Source organism: Penicillium samsonianum (genome assembly GCF_028829775.1).
Source record: "Penicillium samsonianum strain IBT 33392 chromosome Unknown utg000007l_segment0_segment0, whole genome shotgun sequence".
NCBI classification, from domain to species: Eukaryota; Fungi; Ascomycota; class Eurotiomycetes; order Eurotiales; family Aspergillaceae; genus Penicillium; species Penicillium samsonianum.
Window position 1 is genome coordinate 2,419,266 of NW_026643265.1, and position 16,939 is coordinate 2,436,204.

At 48.0% G+C, this 16,939-nt stretch overlaps 8 protein-coding genes across 8 annotated transcripts; 6 read left to right on the top strand and 2 right to left on the bottom strand.

Moving 5' to 3' along the window:
- Positions 1-14: 14 nt before the first annotated feature.
- On the top strand, positions 15-565 carry N7471_011787 (uncharacterized protein; the record flags this gene model as incomplete). The annotated part of the gene is made up of 2 exons (XM_057284506.1): positions 15-353; positions 407-565. The coding sequence occupies 2 exons, from the start codon at positions 15-17 to the stop codon at positions 563-565; spliced, it is 498 nt and encodes a 165-aa protein (XP_057130772.1).
- Positions 566-1,163: 598 nt separating this feature from the next.
- N7471_011788 (uncharacterized protein) lies at positions 1,164-1,763 on the top strand (the record flags this gene model as incomplete). The annotated part of the gene is made up of 1 exon (XM_057284507.1): positions 1,164-1,763. The coding sequence occupies one exon, from the start codon at positions 1,164-1,166 to the stop codon at positions 1,761-1,763; it is 600 nt and encodes a 199-aa protein (XP_057130773.1).
- A 520-nt stretch (positions 1,764-2,283) lies between these two features.
- Positions 2,284-3,571, bottom strand: N7471_011789 (Zn(II)2Cys6 transcription factor domain-containing protein; the record flags this gene model as incomplete). The annotated part of the gene is made up of 3 exons (XM_057284508.1): positions 2,284-2,871; positions 2,938-3,379; positions 3,438-3,571. 3 exons carry the CDS (start codon positions 3,569-3,571, stop codon positions 2,284-2,286), a joined length of 1,164 nt encoding a protein of 387 aa, XP_057130774.1.
- A 537-nt stretch (positions 3,572-4,108) lies between these two features.
- On the top strand, positions 4,109-4,714 carry N7471_011790 (ankyrin repeat domain-containing protein; the record flags this gene model as incomplete). Its single annotated transcript, XM_057284509.1, has 1 exon — positions 4,109-4,714. One exon carries the CDS (start codon positions 4,109-4,111, stop codon positions 4,712-4,714), a length of 606 nt encoding a protein of 201 aa, XP_057130775.1.
- A 165-nt stretch (positions 4,715-4,879) lies between these two features.
- Positions 4,880-5,341, top strand: N7471_011791 (ankyrin repeat domain-containing protein; the record flags this gene model as incomplete). Its single annotated transcript, XM_057284510.1, has 1 exon — positions 4,880-5,341. One exon carries the CDS (start codon positions 4,880-4,882, stop codon positions 5,339-5,341), a length of 462 nt encoding a protein of 153 aa, XP_057130776.1.
- A 3,019-nt stretch (positions 5,342-8,360) lies between these two features.
- On the top strand, positions 8,361-9,955 carry gfsA (glycosyltransferase family 31 protein; the record flags this gene model as incomplete). Its single annotated transcript, XM_057284511.1, has 2 exons — positions 8,361-9,372; positions 9,423-9,955. The coding sequence occupies 2 exons, from the start codon at positions 8,361-8,363 to the stop codon at positions 9,953-9,955; spliced, it is 1,545 nt and encodes a 514-aa protein (XP_057130777.1).
- Positions 9,956-12,465: 2,510 nt separating this feature from the next.
- N7471_011793 (Transcription factor MADS-box) lies at positions 12,466-13,258 on the top strand (the record flags this gene model as incomplete). The annotated part of the gene is made up of 3 exons (XM_057284512.1): positions 12,466-12,690; positions 12,794-12,928; positions 12,986-13,258. The coding sequence occupies 3 exons, from the start codon at positions 12,466-12,468 to the stop codon at positions 13,256-13,258; spliced, it is 633 nt and encodes a 210-aa protein (XP_057130778.1).
- A 1,736-nt stretch (positions 13,259-14,994) lies between these two features.
- On the bottom strand, positions 14,995-16,938 carry N7471_011794 (uncharacterized protein; the record flags this gene model as incomplete). The annotated part of the gene is made up of 3 exons (XM_057284513.1): positions 14,995-16,545; positions 16,605-16,835; positions 16,897-16,938. The coding sequence occupies 3 exons, from the start codon at positions 16,936-16,938 to the stop codon at positions 14,995-14,997; spliced, it is 1,824 nt and encodes a 607-aa protein (XP_057130779.1).
- Between the last annotated feature and the right edge of the window lies 1 nt (position 16,939).

Genomic DNA, 16,939 nt, shown 5'->3' on the forward strand with positions numbered 1-16,939 from the left:
TGAGTACCTTCGAAATGGCTGCAAAGTGTCAGAGGCACACACTAATGCATCATTCTTTTCTGCACAGAATTCAAAAGTTAGGGGTGGCTGCACAAAAGGTCTTCCCGTTTACAAGAACGTTGAGATCCAGAGCAGGCGATAAGTTCTACGGCATCGGCTTGCTGATGGGTCTTCTCCTGTGGTCATTTGGTTTTCTATGGCTGTTCTTTGCAGTGGCAGCCATCATTCGGTTGAAAAGATTTCCATTCAACCTCGGATGGTGGGCATTCACCTTCCCGCTCAGCGTCTTTACGACTTGCACGAACCAACTGGGCCGAGAAATGCCCTCCAGATTCTTCAAAGTCCTAGGCACAGTACGCTACTTCAACGCCAAATGTCTCATCCTCGATTGGCTAACTCATCTTAGATACTATCCATTTGTGTTCTGTTATTATGGATTGTGGTATCGCTCTTCACACTGAAAGGCGTCTTCAATCGCAGTCTATTCGTAGCACCCTGTCTGGGTGACTTACAGGAGTATGAGCCTAGGAAGTTCCAGAAAGAGAAGTACTGCTCAAAGGCATAGTCTGATTCTCCGTTTCATACTGAGCATATCGACTCCCCAAAATGCCTTCGTTTGCTTTCAAACAGACTAATCAACTACTTACGCGGGAGGCCAAAAGACGGCAACTCTTGTTAATCGAAACTAAGAATCAGCTTCTGCTTATGCTGCAAATATTGTCATTGGTAATAATACGTTAAAATAGTAGAGTGAGAGGTTGACACAAAACTATACAAAGAGTCCAATGCTCGCAAATTGGTCCTTCGGCCTTTCACTGGGCGTCAATTTGTTCACAACTTGTAGCAAATAGACCATCGACTTCATTACCGATGCGGACACCGTCTTCTTTGCATTATATACAAGGTACTATTTTCTCCGACTATTCACTTCACCCCCCGAGGTTCCCGAGGTCACATTTGTCATAAGGTGTCACTTTTGAGTTTCTTACTTAAGGTCCCGGTGGGCTGCACAGACTGGAGAAAGCCCACCGGCCCCACTCTGTCTGGCCTGGACAGCACCCTCTACGTATATAAACCACCACTTCCCCAGATCGAAGACCCGTCAACTCAAATAACAAAACCTCCATACTTGATCATCCTTTTACCAACCGCCACCTTTTATCATGTCTTCCACCGTCAAGTCATTCCGTCAACTCATCGGCATTCCCCCTTCCTCTGCCTCCACCAGTGATTCGACTCTCATCATTATCGACGCTCAAAACGAGTATGCCACAGGCCTTCTCGTGGTTGAAAAAGTCGCCGAAACCCGCAAGGTTATTGCCAAGCTGCTGGAAAAATACCGACAGGACGGCAATGGCAAGAATATTGTCCACGTCGTCCACGAAGTGCCTGCCGGCGCACCTGTCTTCACACCGGGCACTGCTCTCGCACAAGAATTTGAAGAACTGACGCCCAAGCCGAACGAGAAAGTGGTCACTAAGAACTTCCCCAGTTCTTTTGCCAAGACCGATTTGCATGATTACTTGCAGGGACTGGGAGAAGTAGGTCAGAAGATTGTACTGGTTGGCTACATGGCACACGTTTGCATTTCTACCACAGCACGTGCTGGTAGTGAGCTTGGATATGATGTGCTCGTTGTGCGGGATGCTGTGGGCGATCGCAACATCCCTGGTGCAAATGCGGAGACGGTAGTCTCTGTGGTTCTCAGTGAATTGGCCGATGGCTTTGCCACAATTGTCTCTGAGAGTGAGATCAGCTCTTGATTTAGTGGACTGGATATTGGTCTATTATACATACATCTTATGGACGACTCAGATCTCTTCTACATTAAACTGATCCCCTCATCTTTCAGCACGTAAGATGGTTAAACTCGATTAGGGAGACTCCTCACATTAAAAGTAAGCCAACTTAAAGCGTGACAGTGATAAATCTAAACCAACATTCTTTTAAAACGGTTGTGAATTTCCGCTCACTGACCTTGATTAGCCATAATATACGTGCGAGAAGTGGAAGGCTTAATTTGATTCCGCTGGCAAAATTGTCATCGATGTAGGATACTGGAATATCGAGAAAATATATAATGGTATTGCAGTATACATACATATACATACGGTTTCTTTTCAGTCCCAATACAGACTCTTGGCCAAAGGTTTCTCTCACTAGCCAAGTGCCCAGAAGAATGGAAATCCACGATAGCTGTGTTGTGACAAAAAGCAGTTTCCAGTTTCATGAACAACATATAACGCAGTAGGACATTCTTCAAACCAGAAAATCGTCATTGAGTCAATTCCACCAATTTTCGTCAGTTTCCAATAAAATCCCACTTTGTGAGATCCAACTGGTATCCCTAGGGTCATCCGATTTATCTTCTCTTCTAGAGTATATCAAAAGACGCTGAGCCAATTCTGCATTCGATCCAGCATCCCAAAAATTCCTCCTATCTGGCACGGGGAACTGTAGATCGGAGAGGCGAAGAAGTCGACCATCAGTTTCATCAGACTCCTCCAAGCAACTCCCCCTTCCACAAAGCCGAGAGACCTTGTACAAGGCCAAACCGAACCTTTTGATCTCTTCGACTCCCACCCACATGCAGGTAATGGACTCCACGTGTTGGTACCTTGTAAGCATATTAGGATAGTAGAAGATGTTATTTCGCAAACAGGTTGCGATCAGAGCGGAAAGGATTTGACGGTCGGATACAGGTAAGGCCAGGCTGAGGTTAAGCTCGAGACCAATCGGAATCGATGCCAGTAATGAGAATATGATGTAGAGAAGAATGCCTTGGTAGGTTGCAATCGGCCATCGTGAAGTTGGGCTGCCTGAACCTTCGTTATCGTGCTCCCCTTCCACCGGCGATCGTTCCCAGTTGTCCTGCGAATCAACAATCAATGAACTGGACAAAATTTTAGATCAAGCTAGTGCCTTTGAGTGACTTACCCGCTGCGACGAAATCGCCAGTCCTAGCTTGGAATGCAAGTTCCGAGCATTTTGCCGCCCCGCCGGGCTCCCACTGACCCAGAGGCCGATCATTAACACTGCCTGAAGCAGCAATGGGGGCTCGTCAGGAACACTGAAGGTATGTTGATGCAGGATCGGCCAGTTTTGATGAAAATGTGCGAAGTAAAGATGTATGTAATGGTTAACTCGGGCGTTATTCTCGAGGGACTCCCAGAGTTCTTCTTCGGGATCGGGTTGAGCGGGCTCGATATCGGGGACATCAAAGATACACAAGTCTCCCTTCAAAGAACACTCTATACATGGCAAGCCTCCCTGACACCGTGTTTTAGTCGTACGACATCTCCTGCAGGCCTGTGTGGCGCGAGCGAGAGACTGTCCGGGGACTTCATGATCGCGACGAATATGACGTCGAAGACTGTCACTGCATAGCTATCCGTTATCTAATGATCAATCCTATCTGAACTCATGGATCACTCTACCTGCGAGAAAAGGCACGACCACAAATCGAACAGGTGCGAAGGTGATTTCCACGATGTTGCGCCTCGTGGCGTCGGAGGTGCTCTTTACGACGGTAGCTCGAGGTACAGCCGGGGACTTGACATTGAAACTGCATATTTTCAATTTTGCTCCCTAGAAAGGTGATGTGAAAGGTTATCCTATGGACATGGACGAGTACATTCCTCCAGGGCTGCCCACCGGATGTCAGCCCACCGGATCAGAGTGGGGCAGAGGCGTAGGTTATCATTTCGCCCCATCTCCGAGTTCATCTTCCCTTTATACAACTCTCTCCTTCTCTGACCTTTGTCTGGTAGACTCAAGTTTAAGGATCTGATTTATCTGGCTTAATATTATGTAAGAGCTGTTGTATGTAAGATAACACACCGAAGATCCCATTTCTTTTCCTTCGATATTTATTATAATATCATGGCTCTGCTTAGCTTGCCAAATGAAATTCTGTTGGCCATAGCAGACCATTTGTGATGCACCTATTCATTGTGTAGCCAGAGCTTACAGGGGTGCAAGAAAACGCTCCCCGGGAGATAAATGTACGGTGGCTAGTGCTTTACTAGAGCACGGTGCAGACCTTTACTTGAAGAACCGGTATGGTTTCATGCCATTATGGATGGCGGCATTCCTGAACCGCGCCGACATGGTTGATAATTTGCTGAAATATGGTGTGAACCCCCATGGCCTGGATGCAAATGGCAATGCACAAGAGCCCATGCCGCTTGACGAGTTCCGTGTGATGGTACGTGAGAAGCTAAAAGACTTCAGCTCGCATTCACCTCAAGTGGGCCATGAAGGCCACCTCAATTGTTGCACACTACTATGTATTGCTGCATTCCTGGGCTGCGAGGGAACCGTCAAGCTCTTACTGGATAATGGAGCGAACCCGAACGCCATAGACCCGAATGGTGAGATGCCACTCCATCTAGCAGTTAGGGACAATAACTGCGCAATTGTTGAGCGTCTTATCAAGAAAGGCGCCTGTCTAGAATCTCGTGATTGTCATGACCGGACTCCCATTGACTGGGCTTTGAGTTTTGGTGGTCACGAAATGATAGAGCTTTTGCGCAATAAAGGTGCAAGTTTCGGCTCTATAGACTGGAGGGGCATTGATCCAGTTTTTCGAGCCCTTGAGTATGGTCATACTAACGGAAGGGCAATTTTGCCGCCGCATATCGTTGAATGGGCGGACGACCACGCAATTCGTCATCAAAACAGATGGCCATACGGCCAATATCCTGGAGACTGAGACCACGGTGAGCTTCACGATTGCGAAAATGTGGTGGAATGGCTCCTGGAAGGAGGATCTCAGGTGGATTCTAGAGACTCTCTTGGTCGCACTGTGCTGCATCAAGCAGAATTCCAAAATCGTGAGGGGACAGTCAAACTCCTCCTCAAGCGAGGAGCTGACCCCATGTCGAAAGATTCATTGGGTCGAATTCCACTTCACATGGCATGTTCTCCTTATTTGAACGTTGCCGAAGATGCGTTTGAGATCCTGCTTGAAGCCGGCTCTGATCCTGATTCGAAAGACATCAACGGTGAAACTCCCCTACATATGGTTGCACGAGCGGGCTTTTTCTGGGGGGTCCGTATTCTGGTGGCGGGTGGCCTGGCCGATTTTATGGCAAAGAATAATGATGGCAATACAGCATTGCACTTAGCAGTGCGGAGTGAGCGTGGAGAGATAGGCGATGAAACGATCACGGAGTTGCGTAATGCGGGTGTGGATTCCAGCTTGGTGAACAGCGATGGTCAAAGTGCTATGGATCTAGCATGGGACCTGGGCGAGGAAGAAACCATGACTGTTTTATCTTGCGAGTTATCTGCAGAATCAGATGAAGCCGAATCCTCAAGAGACTCAGTGCAGTCTTGAAGTACGGGCAATATATACCTTCTAGAAAGCCTTGAATGTAGTCCCTTCTGGCCTTCAAAGCAACTTATTGAACGTCAACATTCTAATATTACAAGTATAGACGATCTATGCTATTCTGGTGGCAAAATTCCCAGACACTTGCCAAATTTAGTAGGTTCCAGCAGGGGTAAGGTACATGTATTTTGATGATGAGCTTTGCTCTCGGAAATAAGTGCGCGTTTAAACGCAACCCAGGGATCTCAAATGTCAAGGTGGATGGTAGAGATGATGGAGAATAAGCAATTCGAGGCCCTTTCTACTATGTCTACACCTAAAGTGAAGGAAAAGGTTACGCAGCGTATTGCCAAACTCAATATGGCAAAACTCACCGCAGAAAGAGATGCACCAGTCCTCATTTTACAGTCAGATTACAGAAATACATGTACTATTGATAGAAAGACCCTTGAGCGTGGAAATCTCCCCCTTTTCCCGCTGTGACAGCAACGCCAAGCCCACCATTCAAGCTTAAAATGCCACAAAAATGACCGGCATATCTTTTGCATTATATTAGCGGCTGTTTCGTGCAATCACAGGGATTGTATTATGTATTACTAGGGGATTCGTAAGTGCTGACACGGCGTTTTTAATCTGATACACTGGACACATTTACATACACGAGGTATGACAGAATTAGTTCTGATGCTATAAGCAACCGTGACAATTGGAACGCGTGCCCTATTAGTACGTAACTATCTGTACCGTAGTAAATGCCATGGCTATGGGCCTGGACAGAAGTGGATGATTCTCCACAGTTCAGGTGCCTTCAGTATTATTATTGTACATCGATGTTCGGGGTACGGAGTACAAACATACAAAGTAGTACTCCGTAGTTACATAACTATGTACTCCGCACGTTGTACTTATGTTGTAACTGAAACAGTATACAGTGTCATCCCTGGATAACTTCAGTCAAATTCATATATATAAAGAAACATGAAACAAAATAGATCACAGAAACCACCAATTTAAAATTCCCATTTAAATGGTTGTCGATCTCGGCCCACTTGGCTGTGAAATCCATGGGCCAGGAAATGCTATCGCCACTGGAAATACGTTATCCGATAAGCTTCTATGTTTCAGGGTCTCTCCTTCTCTTGTGGAAACTTCTCTCTTATATAAATATCTATGTGCAAATTCTGGAGCATCCTTGGATTGGAATGTCTCGAAACAAATTAGATAAAGGGCTAAAAATCTACCCAGATATTATGTATGGGCGAATAACGAATACCAGCGCCCAGCATTATGGTATATCGTCAGGGGAGGACGCGTGTCTGTGGGGGGGTGCGTTGGCCTCATTTGCCCCTCCGGCTAATTTTGACTGGTTGACGCGGCTGGGTGCGAGGGCGATCGTCTCTGATCATTTCCCTGGCTCTTTTTTCGCCTCTAATACGGAGTACAATTGCTGTATACCTGTCCTTTCCATTGTTTGATACTGCTACAGGGTCAAGGTAGGTAGTTCTTAGTTAGCACAACTTTTATACAAACCCTTTCCCAGGCCAGTTCCGGCACTTTACTTTGATGGTCCGAGCGCCAACCTTAGAACTTGATAACAGTGACGTGATCTCCGGTTCTAATGTAGTTATTATGTTCACTGTTCACATCATCATGATGGGGTCTCGGGATGGGAATGGTTTTAGTCGCTTATATTGTCCGAGATTGCTGAATGATCGAGGCTCAGAAAGGCGCAGTCAGCTAGGTGCAATGTGCCGACGAATTCGGGTACATAGCGTATCTATACATAGTAGTATCTATATGCAGATACAAGTAATCATTATCTCGTACAACATACATATAGAGACGCGAGGGAGAGAGCAATCGGAGTTATTAGTAGACATGAGTTTCTGGCCTATCATACAAATTTATGTATGAGCCCCAAACCGCTGATCGGCATCTTCACGCGAGCCTGCATCCAAATATGTGTCGCCGCAAACGGCCTTCACGACCTTGAAGATACATTGAAACATGTTAATTTTGAAGTGCCAAGAGCCATATGACCATTTCCGACTTGAACAACCACACCTGTTCCCAGGTTAGACAAAAATCATAATTTTGTGCTCGAGACTGAAAATAAATAGAAAACCCACTGCCGATCATCGCGGCGTATTATTCCACTGAAGCTGGGAGGGGATGATCACTCCCAACCAACAGCATTCCTTTTTCCGTCATGATCGACACTTAGATTCAACAGGTAAAGCGAAGCAAAAGGGGAAACAAAGCACGGAGTATAAGCCACACATATCATTTACGATGGTCCCGTCGAAGAACTTCGTTCCTGCATCCCAACTTGGCATCAACACCGAAACCGGGGGATGAATACCAAGAGGTCAATATTCAGCTGCAATATATTCTGATATTACTGAAGACAGCATATTAAATGAAAAACAGCGGACAGCGTGAACGTCAGATATGTACACATGTACATCGATGTAGAAAACGGATAGAAAAAGGAAGTTCAAAAAAAGAAAAGACCTAAATAATATATTACGGTAATACCAATACACGTCCAACCCCGTCCCGTTAATTGCTTCGGCGGCCTCCCTTTTTCTTTCCTCCTACAACACCTTCACGACACAATCCTACAAGCTCTCATCGACTTTTCACTCGGACTGGGCACATCGTCCAGCCGCGTTAGTCCTGCTTCTCTATTCTCTTTCAGTCCTCCTACTTCCCCCTTTACAAACGCTCCCTCCTTTGGACCGTGTCGCAGGTCCCGACGCTGCCAGCCTCTCGTTGAAATATCTCGGCACTTTATTTGCCTGCCACTCTTTAATCCACTCTTGGAACACTCGTTTATTTGACTTTTCCCTCAAGTGAGAATTGCGTCTTGCTACCAGCTTTTGCTGCACGATATTTCCGGGATACGACACCTCGCACGCCGAACCCATAACTTTTAATTACAGGGTTCATCTGCCCCGATTTCGCCTCGCCTTCTTCTATTTACATGTTTGAAAAGTCGTCATTCAATACTGGAAGATCCAAAATGCCTCTATTTCGGATGAAGACGGTATTCCCGTTGGTGGCTCTGGTGACTATCGGAATATTCTTCTTTTGCATGGAACGCTACGACCGCTCAGCTTTCCTTCGGTTTAAGCACCCAATTGATCGGGCCACCTTCGGTGGAAACAAGCAACCTCAAGTACAAACGCCGGCACAATCTGATTCGCAGCCGTCGGCCAGCAGCACCTGTGAGGCTGACCCGAAATTGGCCGCCCCCCTTCCCTTCCCTGAATGGCTCCCACGCAAGAACTACACTCGCGCCTATTTCCGTCCCCGTCATGTGAACCCTCGCACCGAATTCCACACTTTGGAGGAAATCGAGAAGCCTGTACTCCCGCCCATGGTTGTCATGGAGCGCGGTATGGTCGTGTCTCCCGAGAACAAGCCGGAAAACTTTGTCTGCCCCGAAATCATCGACGTCGATGTGGCCGCCGATGACGATGTCGAGGAGACCTCCAAGCTTCTGTTTGGTCTGGCCACTACTGTCGACCGTCTGGATCGCCTGCTTCCCTCTCTGCTTTACTCCTACGGAAACACCAAGGCCGGCCTGATTGTTCTGGTCCCTGAGTCTGACGACGACCTGGAGAAACAAGAGACCTACTTCCGCAACCGCGGTCTGGACTTGACCCTCAAGGCCTCTCCGCTCGACTTCACTGCCCGTTACTTTGGTATGGTCGAGGCGTTCACCGAGCACATTCGCAAACACCGTCCGCACACCACCTGGGTTGGATTCAGTGACGACGATACCTTCTTCCTGTCGCTCCCCACTATCGCCGAGGAATTGAAGCTCTTTGATGAGAACAAGAAGCACTACATTGGATCTTTGTCTGAGGCCAGCTGGCAGGTGGATACTTTTGGCCACATTGCATTCGGTGGTGCCGGTGTGTTTGTCTCGAAGCCTCTTTTGGATGTCCTGATGAAGCACTACGATGAGTGCCAGTCCTGGGGCGAGCAGCCTGGTGACCAGAAGCTTGGCCAGTGTATCCAACGCTTCGGTGACACCCCCTGACCCTGTGGCCTTCGCTCTACCAGATGGATATGGCAGACCCCGTGGACGGCGTTTACGAGTCCGGTCGCAAGATCGAATCAATGCACCACTGGAACAGTTGGTACAGCAAGGACGTGGTCAAGATGACCACCGTTTCTGCTGCCGCAGGCCGCAAGTCTGTTCTCCGTCGCTGGGTCTTTGATCAGGAGGAGACTGTGAACGCCGCTACTGGCGAGACTCTCCGTCACTTCTGGGTTATGACGAACGGCTACTCGCTGGTGAAGTACACGTACGGCGAGCATGTGCCGGATGATGCTATCAACTTCGATGCTACCGAAAAGACCTGGCCCGAAGACCCCCGCGGCTATGAAGACCGCCTGGGCCCCCTGCGTCCCGCAGAGGAAGACGGTGTTGCCAAGGATCGGTGGTTGCTCCGTGATGCATTCGTGGTTGGTGAGAACGTGCACCAATTCTATGTTCGCGAAGAAGATGAGGGCCACAGCGTGATTGAGATAGTCTGGCTCGGTCCCAAGGGCGGCGGTGGCGGTGGCGTGAGTGACCATTATCTTCGCGGCACTTACCAGCAATAAAATTGCACCGTTACTACTTGAGGCTGGTCCTTGGGACTGTTGCTCGTACCTCTTCACTTCGTTGCACATGATTCAGCTCTTTTATTTTCTAAAATACTACACATCTTCTTTTTCTTCGTCCCGACTTCACGACACCAGCCCAATATGAGTGCGAAAGTGGCCAACCCAACAGCCCTTTTCTTTTCCAGAAGAGATTGATCGTGACTTGCCCTCCGCGTCCTCCAGTTTCTGTTTCATTTATCCGGCGTTGCATGCGGATTCCAGTACGGTGCAGGAACCTGGCGACTTTGCGTGCTCCCTCTATATCCTGACGGTGTATTCCAATTTTTGAAATGTTCCGTGGCTTTTTTGATACCGTCTTCCTCCCTATCCCTGGACCTATGCGGGCCTTGGTCGAGACTTGCCACACTTAATCGGTTTGGCCTTGCTCTTATCTTTCCTTGTTTCCTATTTTCTCCATGTCTTCCGGTCTTAAGTGCGCTTTGGGGGAAAGCCACTTTTTGTACCCTATGCCTTGCATCCTTTCTGTAAAAATAGACTTGACAGCAGACCCGGTTTGGGGTCTCCGTTGGTGATTAGCGTTGGACCTTTGTTTATTATGTGAAGAATATGATCAGTTTTCGTCATTTTAGTGTTGTGTAGGGTATTCTTTGGTATGTAGGAAGGAATCCTAAAGTGACCGAGCTGGACTCCGCTGCATCGGGTCTAGGGCTTCTCGGATCGGCCCGTTGATCGGCTTTGGTTGCTTAATGTTGCTATGTGGATTCGATGGGATGTATTCTTTTCCTTTCATGAACAGTCAACAGCGGTCGATCTTTGCCCTGGGGCTCCTGATGTGATCAATAAACCGCGTGGTAGCCATCTGGACAGGTTCCGGGTGGGGTGTAAGGGGCAATGAATGAATGTTATGACTTTGTGCTTAGAGCAATATCAACCCAGATCACCTGATGAGAAGATATTGTAGGTTTGTACTCCGTAGTAGAAAAGTCTCTTGCACAAAGTATGCTTTTCTTTCCCGCCCTTCTGGCGTCTAGCTAACAAGCTGAGAACAGGGAGAAAATATCTATGAAAACAGACCACTAAAAAGACATCTAAAAGACCACCAAAAAAGACTACCATAAAAGACTACCAAAAAAGACTACCATAAAAGACTACCAAAAAACACTACCAAAAAAGACTCGACACGGCCGCATAAGCGGCCGACTATTCTTGTAGGAGTAATAATAGGAGAAGCACGGAACAAGCCCTGACTGGATACCCCTGATCTTTGTTAAAAGGCCTACTGACCAAGCCACCCCGATTTCTGTGTACCTTAGCAAATCTACACCGGTGAGACCCCAAAATAGTATCTCTAGGGGCTCTACGAGTTCCATGCAAGGCATGCATGTGTGTGTAAGGGGATATGAGATATCTGGGATTATTGTTGTGTCGAGACTGTGGCCTTGTACTCCGTACTTTGACGTGCCATGATGAATGTGGGGTCGGTTCTTGTGGTTGCACTCAGAAAGGAATGGGAATGGCTATAAGAGAGATAAGAGAGTGGTGGCAGGGATGGGTGCCCTCTTGGGCTATTACGATGTACTCTGAATGCAGCCATGCGAGTATGTTGTATACATGGCCATTATTCCGTGCCACAAAGCAGGTGCGACCCGCGCCTGTGTGATGTGAGCACAGTTTTATTCTTATTTTTTTTTTTATTCCACTTTGTAGGTGTAACCTCGAAATAGGATCTATGATATACAAAGTAGGGTCTTGATAGACAATGAGGGATGCTCATAAGGCATGTTTAAAGGTGGAATGGCCAATCACATAGCAGCGGACCGTGACAAGTTCTGCCCCGTCGAGGCATGTGGAATGGAATGGAGTACTAAGTATAGAAAGGTAATGTTCTTTTTTTTTTTTTTTTTTTTTTTTTTTTTTGATATTCTATATTTCTCACTTGGGTACTCTGTACTTCAAATGAAGACGAGAAATAGAAATACCAAAATAACCAAAATTGGGAAGTCCGAGAAATTCGCAATACCCGTGGACTTGGAATCAGCAACAAAGGGAAAAAAAAGTCCAGACCAGAGGGGAAAAGGGCAAAAAATGGCAAACGGGGGGGCCGAAGGGGAAATCAGCCAATGACCATGCAGAGCCAAGAATCGTGTCTGGTCCGGAGGAGGCGAATACAACTCAATTACAAGACAATACAAAAGTAATTGTAGCGGTACTTCTGCCTAATATTAAACTTACTAGCAATAAAAGTACCCCAACTTATCTGACCTTACAAACTGTACTAATACCAACTACGCACGTGATCCACGTAACAGACCGCCTGCCCATCGCAACTCGCACTTTGCCTTCTTCGCTCTCCCCCCCCCCATCAATTCCCCCATTCCCTTTCTCTCACATCCCATAAACGCGTTACTCGATTGGGTCATCTCTTGCCTTCCCCTTTCGGTATCCCCCCCTCAAATCAATAACCACCCCCCATAATAAAACCTCTTTTGTTCTTCTTTATAGCCAATATGTCTGCGGTTCTTGACGAAAAGCTTTCCCCTGGTCACGATGACCTTCCCGGCAACGGCGCCGATTCCCGTGGCCCCAAGCGCAACCGCATGAGCGCCGACGATGAAGATGATGATGATGACAAGCCCGGTCGTGAGCGTCGCAAGATCGAGATCAAGTTTATTCAGGATAAGTCGCGTCGGCACATTACTTTCTCCAAGCGGAAGGCCGGTATCATGAAGAAGGTGCGTCGCGTCCCGAGGCCCCCTCCACATCAGTTCCCCGATCGAGGCTCCTTCTATATTTGATCGATTGGGACTTTAAACTAACCATCACGATACTCTACAGGCCTACGAACTCTCTGTCTTGACTGGCACTCAAGTTCTCCTCCTGGTCGTCTCCGAGACCGGCCTTGTCTACACCTTTACTACCCCCAAACTTCAGCCGCTGGTCACCAAGGCCGAGGGCAAGAACCTGATTCAGGTAAGCCATGGCCTGCTTCAATGATACTGTTCTATCCAGCCACTAACACACTGACAGGCATGCCTCAACGCTCCCGACCCAGCTGCCAGTGAGAACGGTGTCGACGCCCCCGATGTCGCCCCCGAAGCCCCCGAAGATGTGGCTCACAGCAACGTCAACGCACCCCAGGGAAATATGCGCCCAGGTATTCACCCTGGTTACATGACCAACGAGCAGCAGCAGCAGATGGCGTACTACCAGAACCTCCAGCAGCAGCAACAGCAGGCTGGTGGTCAGTACCCCATGCCGGTCGGCGGTCGCATGCCACCCCAGCACCAACCCACTGCCTAAATGGCTTAAATTATGATCTGATCTGTGGGGTCCTTCTTGCTCAAGGTCCCCGATGCTGCGTCTTCTTCTCTGTTCTTTCCTCCCTGCGCCTCGATCTCGCGTTCATTTGATACCCGTCTCCCTCTGTGCCGATCCACCATCCCACTCTTCCCTCGGAAATGGTCGCGCTGTATCTGCATGCGCCATTCTCCGGGCACTCTCGTGAGACTATTTGTAAATTGTCAAGCACCGCGCTGGAATCCCCTTCCAGTGTCTCTTTGATGATACTGGCTCAGGTTTTTCCTTTTGATATTGCTTTCTATCTCGGAAAAGGAGAACCCCAATTTGCTGAGAACTATGGCTTTCCAATAACCAAAAAAAAAAACTTACCCCGAAAAATGACCGTCACAAAAAAAGAAACCGACTTCAAGAAAAGAGAAAGAGAGCGCAAGCAGGCAAATCTGGGCTTCATCGCTAATCTGGCTTTTGTTTTCCCCCTCTACCTAGACAATGGCGGAGGATGGAGGTGTTCGTGGTGCATTGAAACTCGTTGGCGAAGTGGCTTTTCCTCTCTAGTCTTTTTTTTTTGCTCTTTTAGTTTTTAACCTATTTCCTTGTCCACTGATTATGTTACTTTCCTCATTGTCTAATCTCAAACTGTGTGTTAATTGTTTTTGTTGATTCCATGCCGTGATGAGACCGTCTGTCTTGGTTACGACGGATTCTCAATGCTATTCGGTTCGGACTTCGCACCGCTGTGGCTCTGGCTGGGTTATATTATGTATGGTATGGAGCAATCGGATTATGTTCCTTTGGACTGTCTTGTTGCTTGTTATAGTCGTAATGGTATGAGTAGATTTAGGGTCTACTATGTCTTCGTATAACAAAGTAGTGCGTAACGTCCCACTACAATGTACAGCCTAAGGGGACAGCAAATCCACTAACAAGAAGGTATTTTCTCACTTTCTAGGTATTTATTGGAATATATGGTCTCAAACGCAGTTCTCTAGGGGCGCTCGGGTATAACTTTAGTATTAAGTGTCCAGCTCGAACAGTATCCATGGATGTTAATATTAGGTAGGGCTACTATACGATTTGTCATATATATATTCCCAACCTTTCCAATCAATGACATTCAATTTATTTTGATATTCTGAATGACTGCTAGTGTTTTGTTCTAAACCTGGCCAATTTATTTCCAAACCGTAGAGATATATACCTTGGCGTGCATGGAGAGAGAGGAAGAAAGTTCGCTGACCTGCATATCAGAGACCAATGCCACAGTCAAGGGACTTTTGTCAGACATTATGACTGGTTTGTTTAGAATCTTTGCATTATCACCATAGTGGAGTATGTACTAGGTACTTGGGTAATTGGTATATCTTATGGTGTGGACCTAGGTAGTTATGGTTATATATTGAGCGCGGGCACATTGTATCAGGGTCTTATATTCATTCGTATGGAGCTATATCATCGACTGGGTGGTATCATATCATAGTATCTTGACAGTGGATGGCAGAGCGCAAAAGAGAAATCAAGATTGCTCTGTTCTCGACCAGGAGCTAGGAGCGACGGAAACAAAACGAGTGAATTGCGCGCTATATGTCCGAGGAAGAGGGACTACTGTACATGGGCATTGAAAAGCGAGAAAGAAAGAAAAATCCGAAGTGTAGTGTCTTGAGGGTAGGGGATTGACGGGTCGGAGCGAAGGTGGATATTATGTGGAGTCGTTGGGGAAAGAGTATATTGGGAAAGTGTCAGGGGGATGACGCTGGCTGGAGGGTGTCATATTCAGGAACAGGGATTCCCTGTGTATGACGTGTTCGTGGAAGACGGACACCGGAGTCCGGGAGTAGGGACGAGGAAGAGCTATCTTCTGGGTCAATCTCAGCCTGACTACCCGCCTGCGGGCTGCTCCACCGAGGCAGATATTGTCTCCCAAACCTCCAGGCACCTGACAGAGCCCTTTTTGAGCCAACAAGAAGACCAGACCTGGTGCCAGACGAACGAAGGATAGGGGAGTCGTCGCGCCAGTGATTATCATCGGCATTCTCTTGGATGGTTCCATACCGTGTACGATGGGCGGCCGATAACCCACTCTGAGGTGCCGAGGTGCGACGCCATGGGTTCTCACGTAGTGATCCTAGGATTCGGCGAGATCCCCTTTCGCGATCATGTGTAGTAGCGCCGGTCGTCGAGTGTCGTGTTAGACCCCGTAATGGGCCGTTTAGAGTTGCGCTACCACTGACGCTGCGTAGGCGATCTGATGAGGATCGTCTGTGTCCATCGGTGGATTCGTAGTCCGAATCATCGAGTTCAGCCCAAATAGATGCAGGGTTTAGATCGGCCGAGTCGCGATCGAAATGCAAATTGAGTGGTAAGCTTGGAGCTCTTCCCCGCTGATATGAAAGATGCCGAGTATGGGTCTTCGGGTTAAGAAGTGGCTCGCATTCTCCAATCTGTGATTCCTCGTCCTGGCCGTCAAGCAACCCAGGTGATGTTGGAGAGTGCCCTTCCACGATTGCCATACCCGGCCCAAGTCCGGTCTGCGTGGAACCCACAGTGATGACAGCGGCGTGAGTATCGATATCCTCAAGTCGCCATGACAGGCAAAAGACACCACCCAAGAGGACTATTGTCCCCAGAGCGATGAGACCGGCGTGGAAGCCCGCCAGTTGAGACACTTGCCGGAAGTAGATCAGGCCATCCATGATAGCAATGATGTTGTAGATGCAGAACACAAAAGGATATAGTACACTAGTACTACACAGTTTCAGCCCTCGATGGAGATAGAACAGCTGTGTGAGCGCTAGGAAGATCATCCCTAGCAGGATAGCCCATGATTGCCAACGATTGAACTGGTTCACACCGTCTACCACTGTGCGAACGAGAAGCTCCACTGCCGACTTTGCTAGCAAAAGGGAGTGAGCCGACAGTATACCACTGACAAATCCATAACTCATGCCGCGGATCAATCTCATTCGGCTTTGCAGTCGCAGCAGATGTGGTGAAAAATGACCGGAGGCTGAGGGTTTCGCGCGTGAGGATGGCATGAAGTGTTTCAGCAGTTTGGTGACTACAAGTACCACAACAACCAGCAGAGTAGTGGCACCCATCCACAGAAGAAACGGCCGTCGCTGGAGGAGGTCTAGAAGCTGATCTAAGGTATGTGCGGGTTCCCCGATGGCGCCGAAGGTCGCAATCAACAACGCGCCGATGCAGACGAGGCCGGTGCCTGCGAGAGAATATCGAGTAAAGGGTTCACCGAGAATGAGGGTCGCAAATATAGTATTGAACACTAATCCAGACTATTCGACATTCCCATCAGCAACTGATCTCCGCCGTGCATGGAGGGGAAACTACTGACCGCTTGGAGCGTCGAGAGAACTGGTAACGGAAGTGTGGTGATTTGGATGGTACTTCCAACAATGTTGGAAATCACAAACATCCCCATTCCTACTTGCCATCGTCGGCGCTTGTAGGGGGGTCTGCGCACATCGTAGGGGTGTTTCTCGTCCTCGAGCAAATGCGACTTGCGCTGGAGCGTGAGCCCAATAGCTTGGAGGCTGGTTGAGATTAGCCCAACAATTACACCAACCTGATGTCTGCGTTAGCTTTTGATCTCGTTTCGCAGTATATTTTGATTTGCGTGGTCATACCGCAACACTACCCTCCGGCGATAAGTCACCTAGATTGCCCATG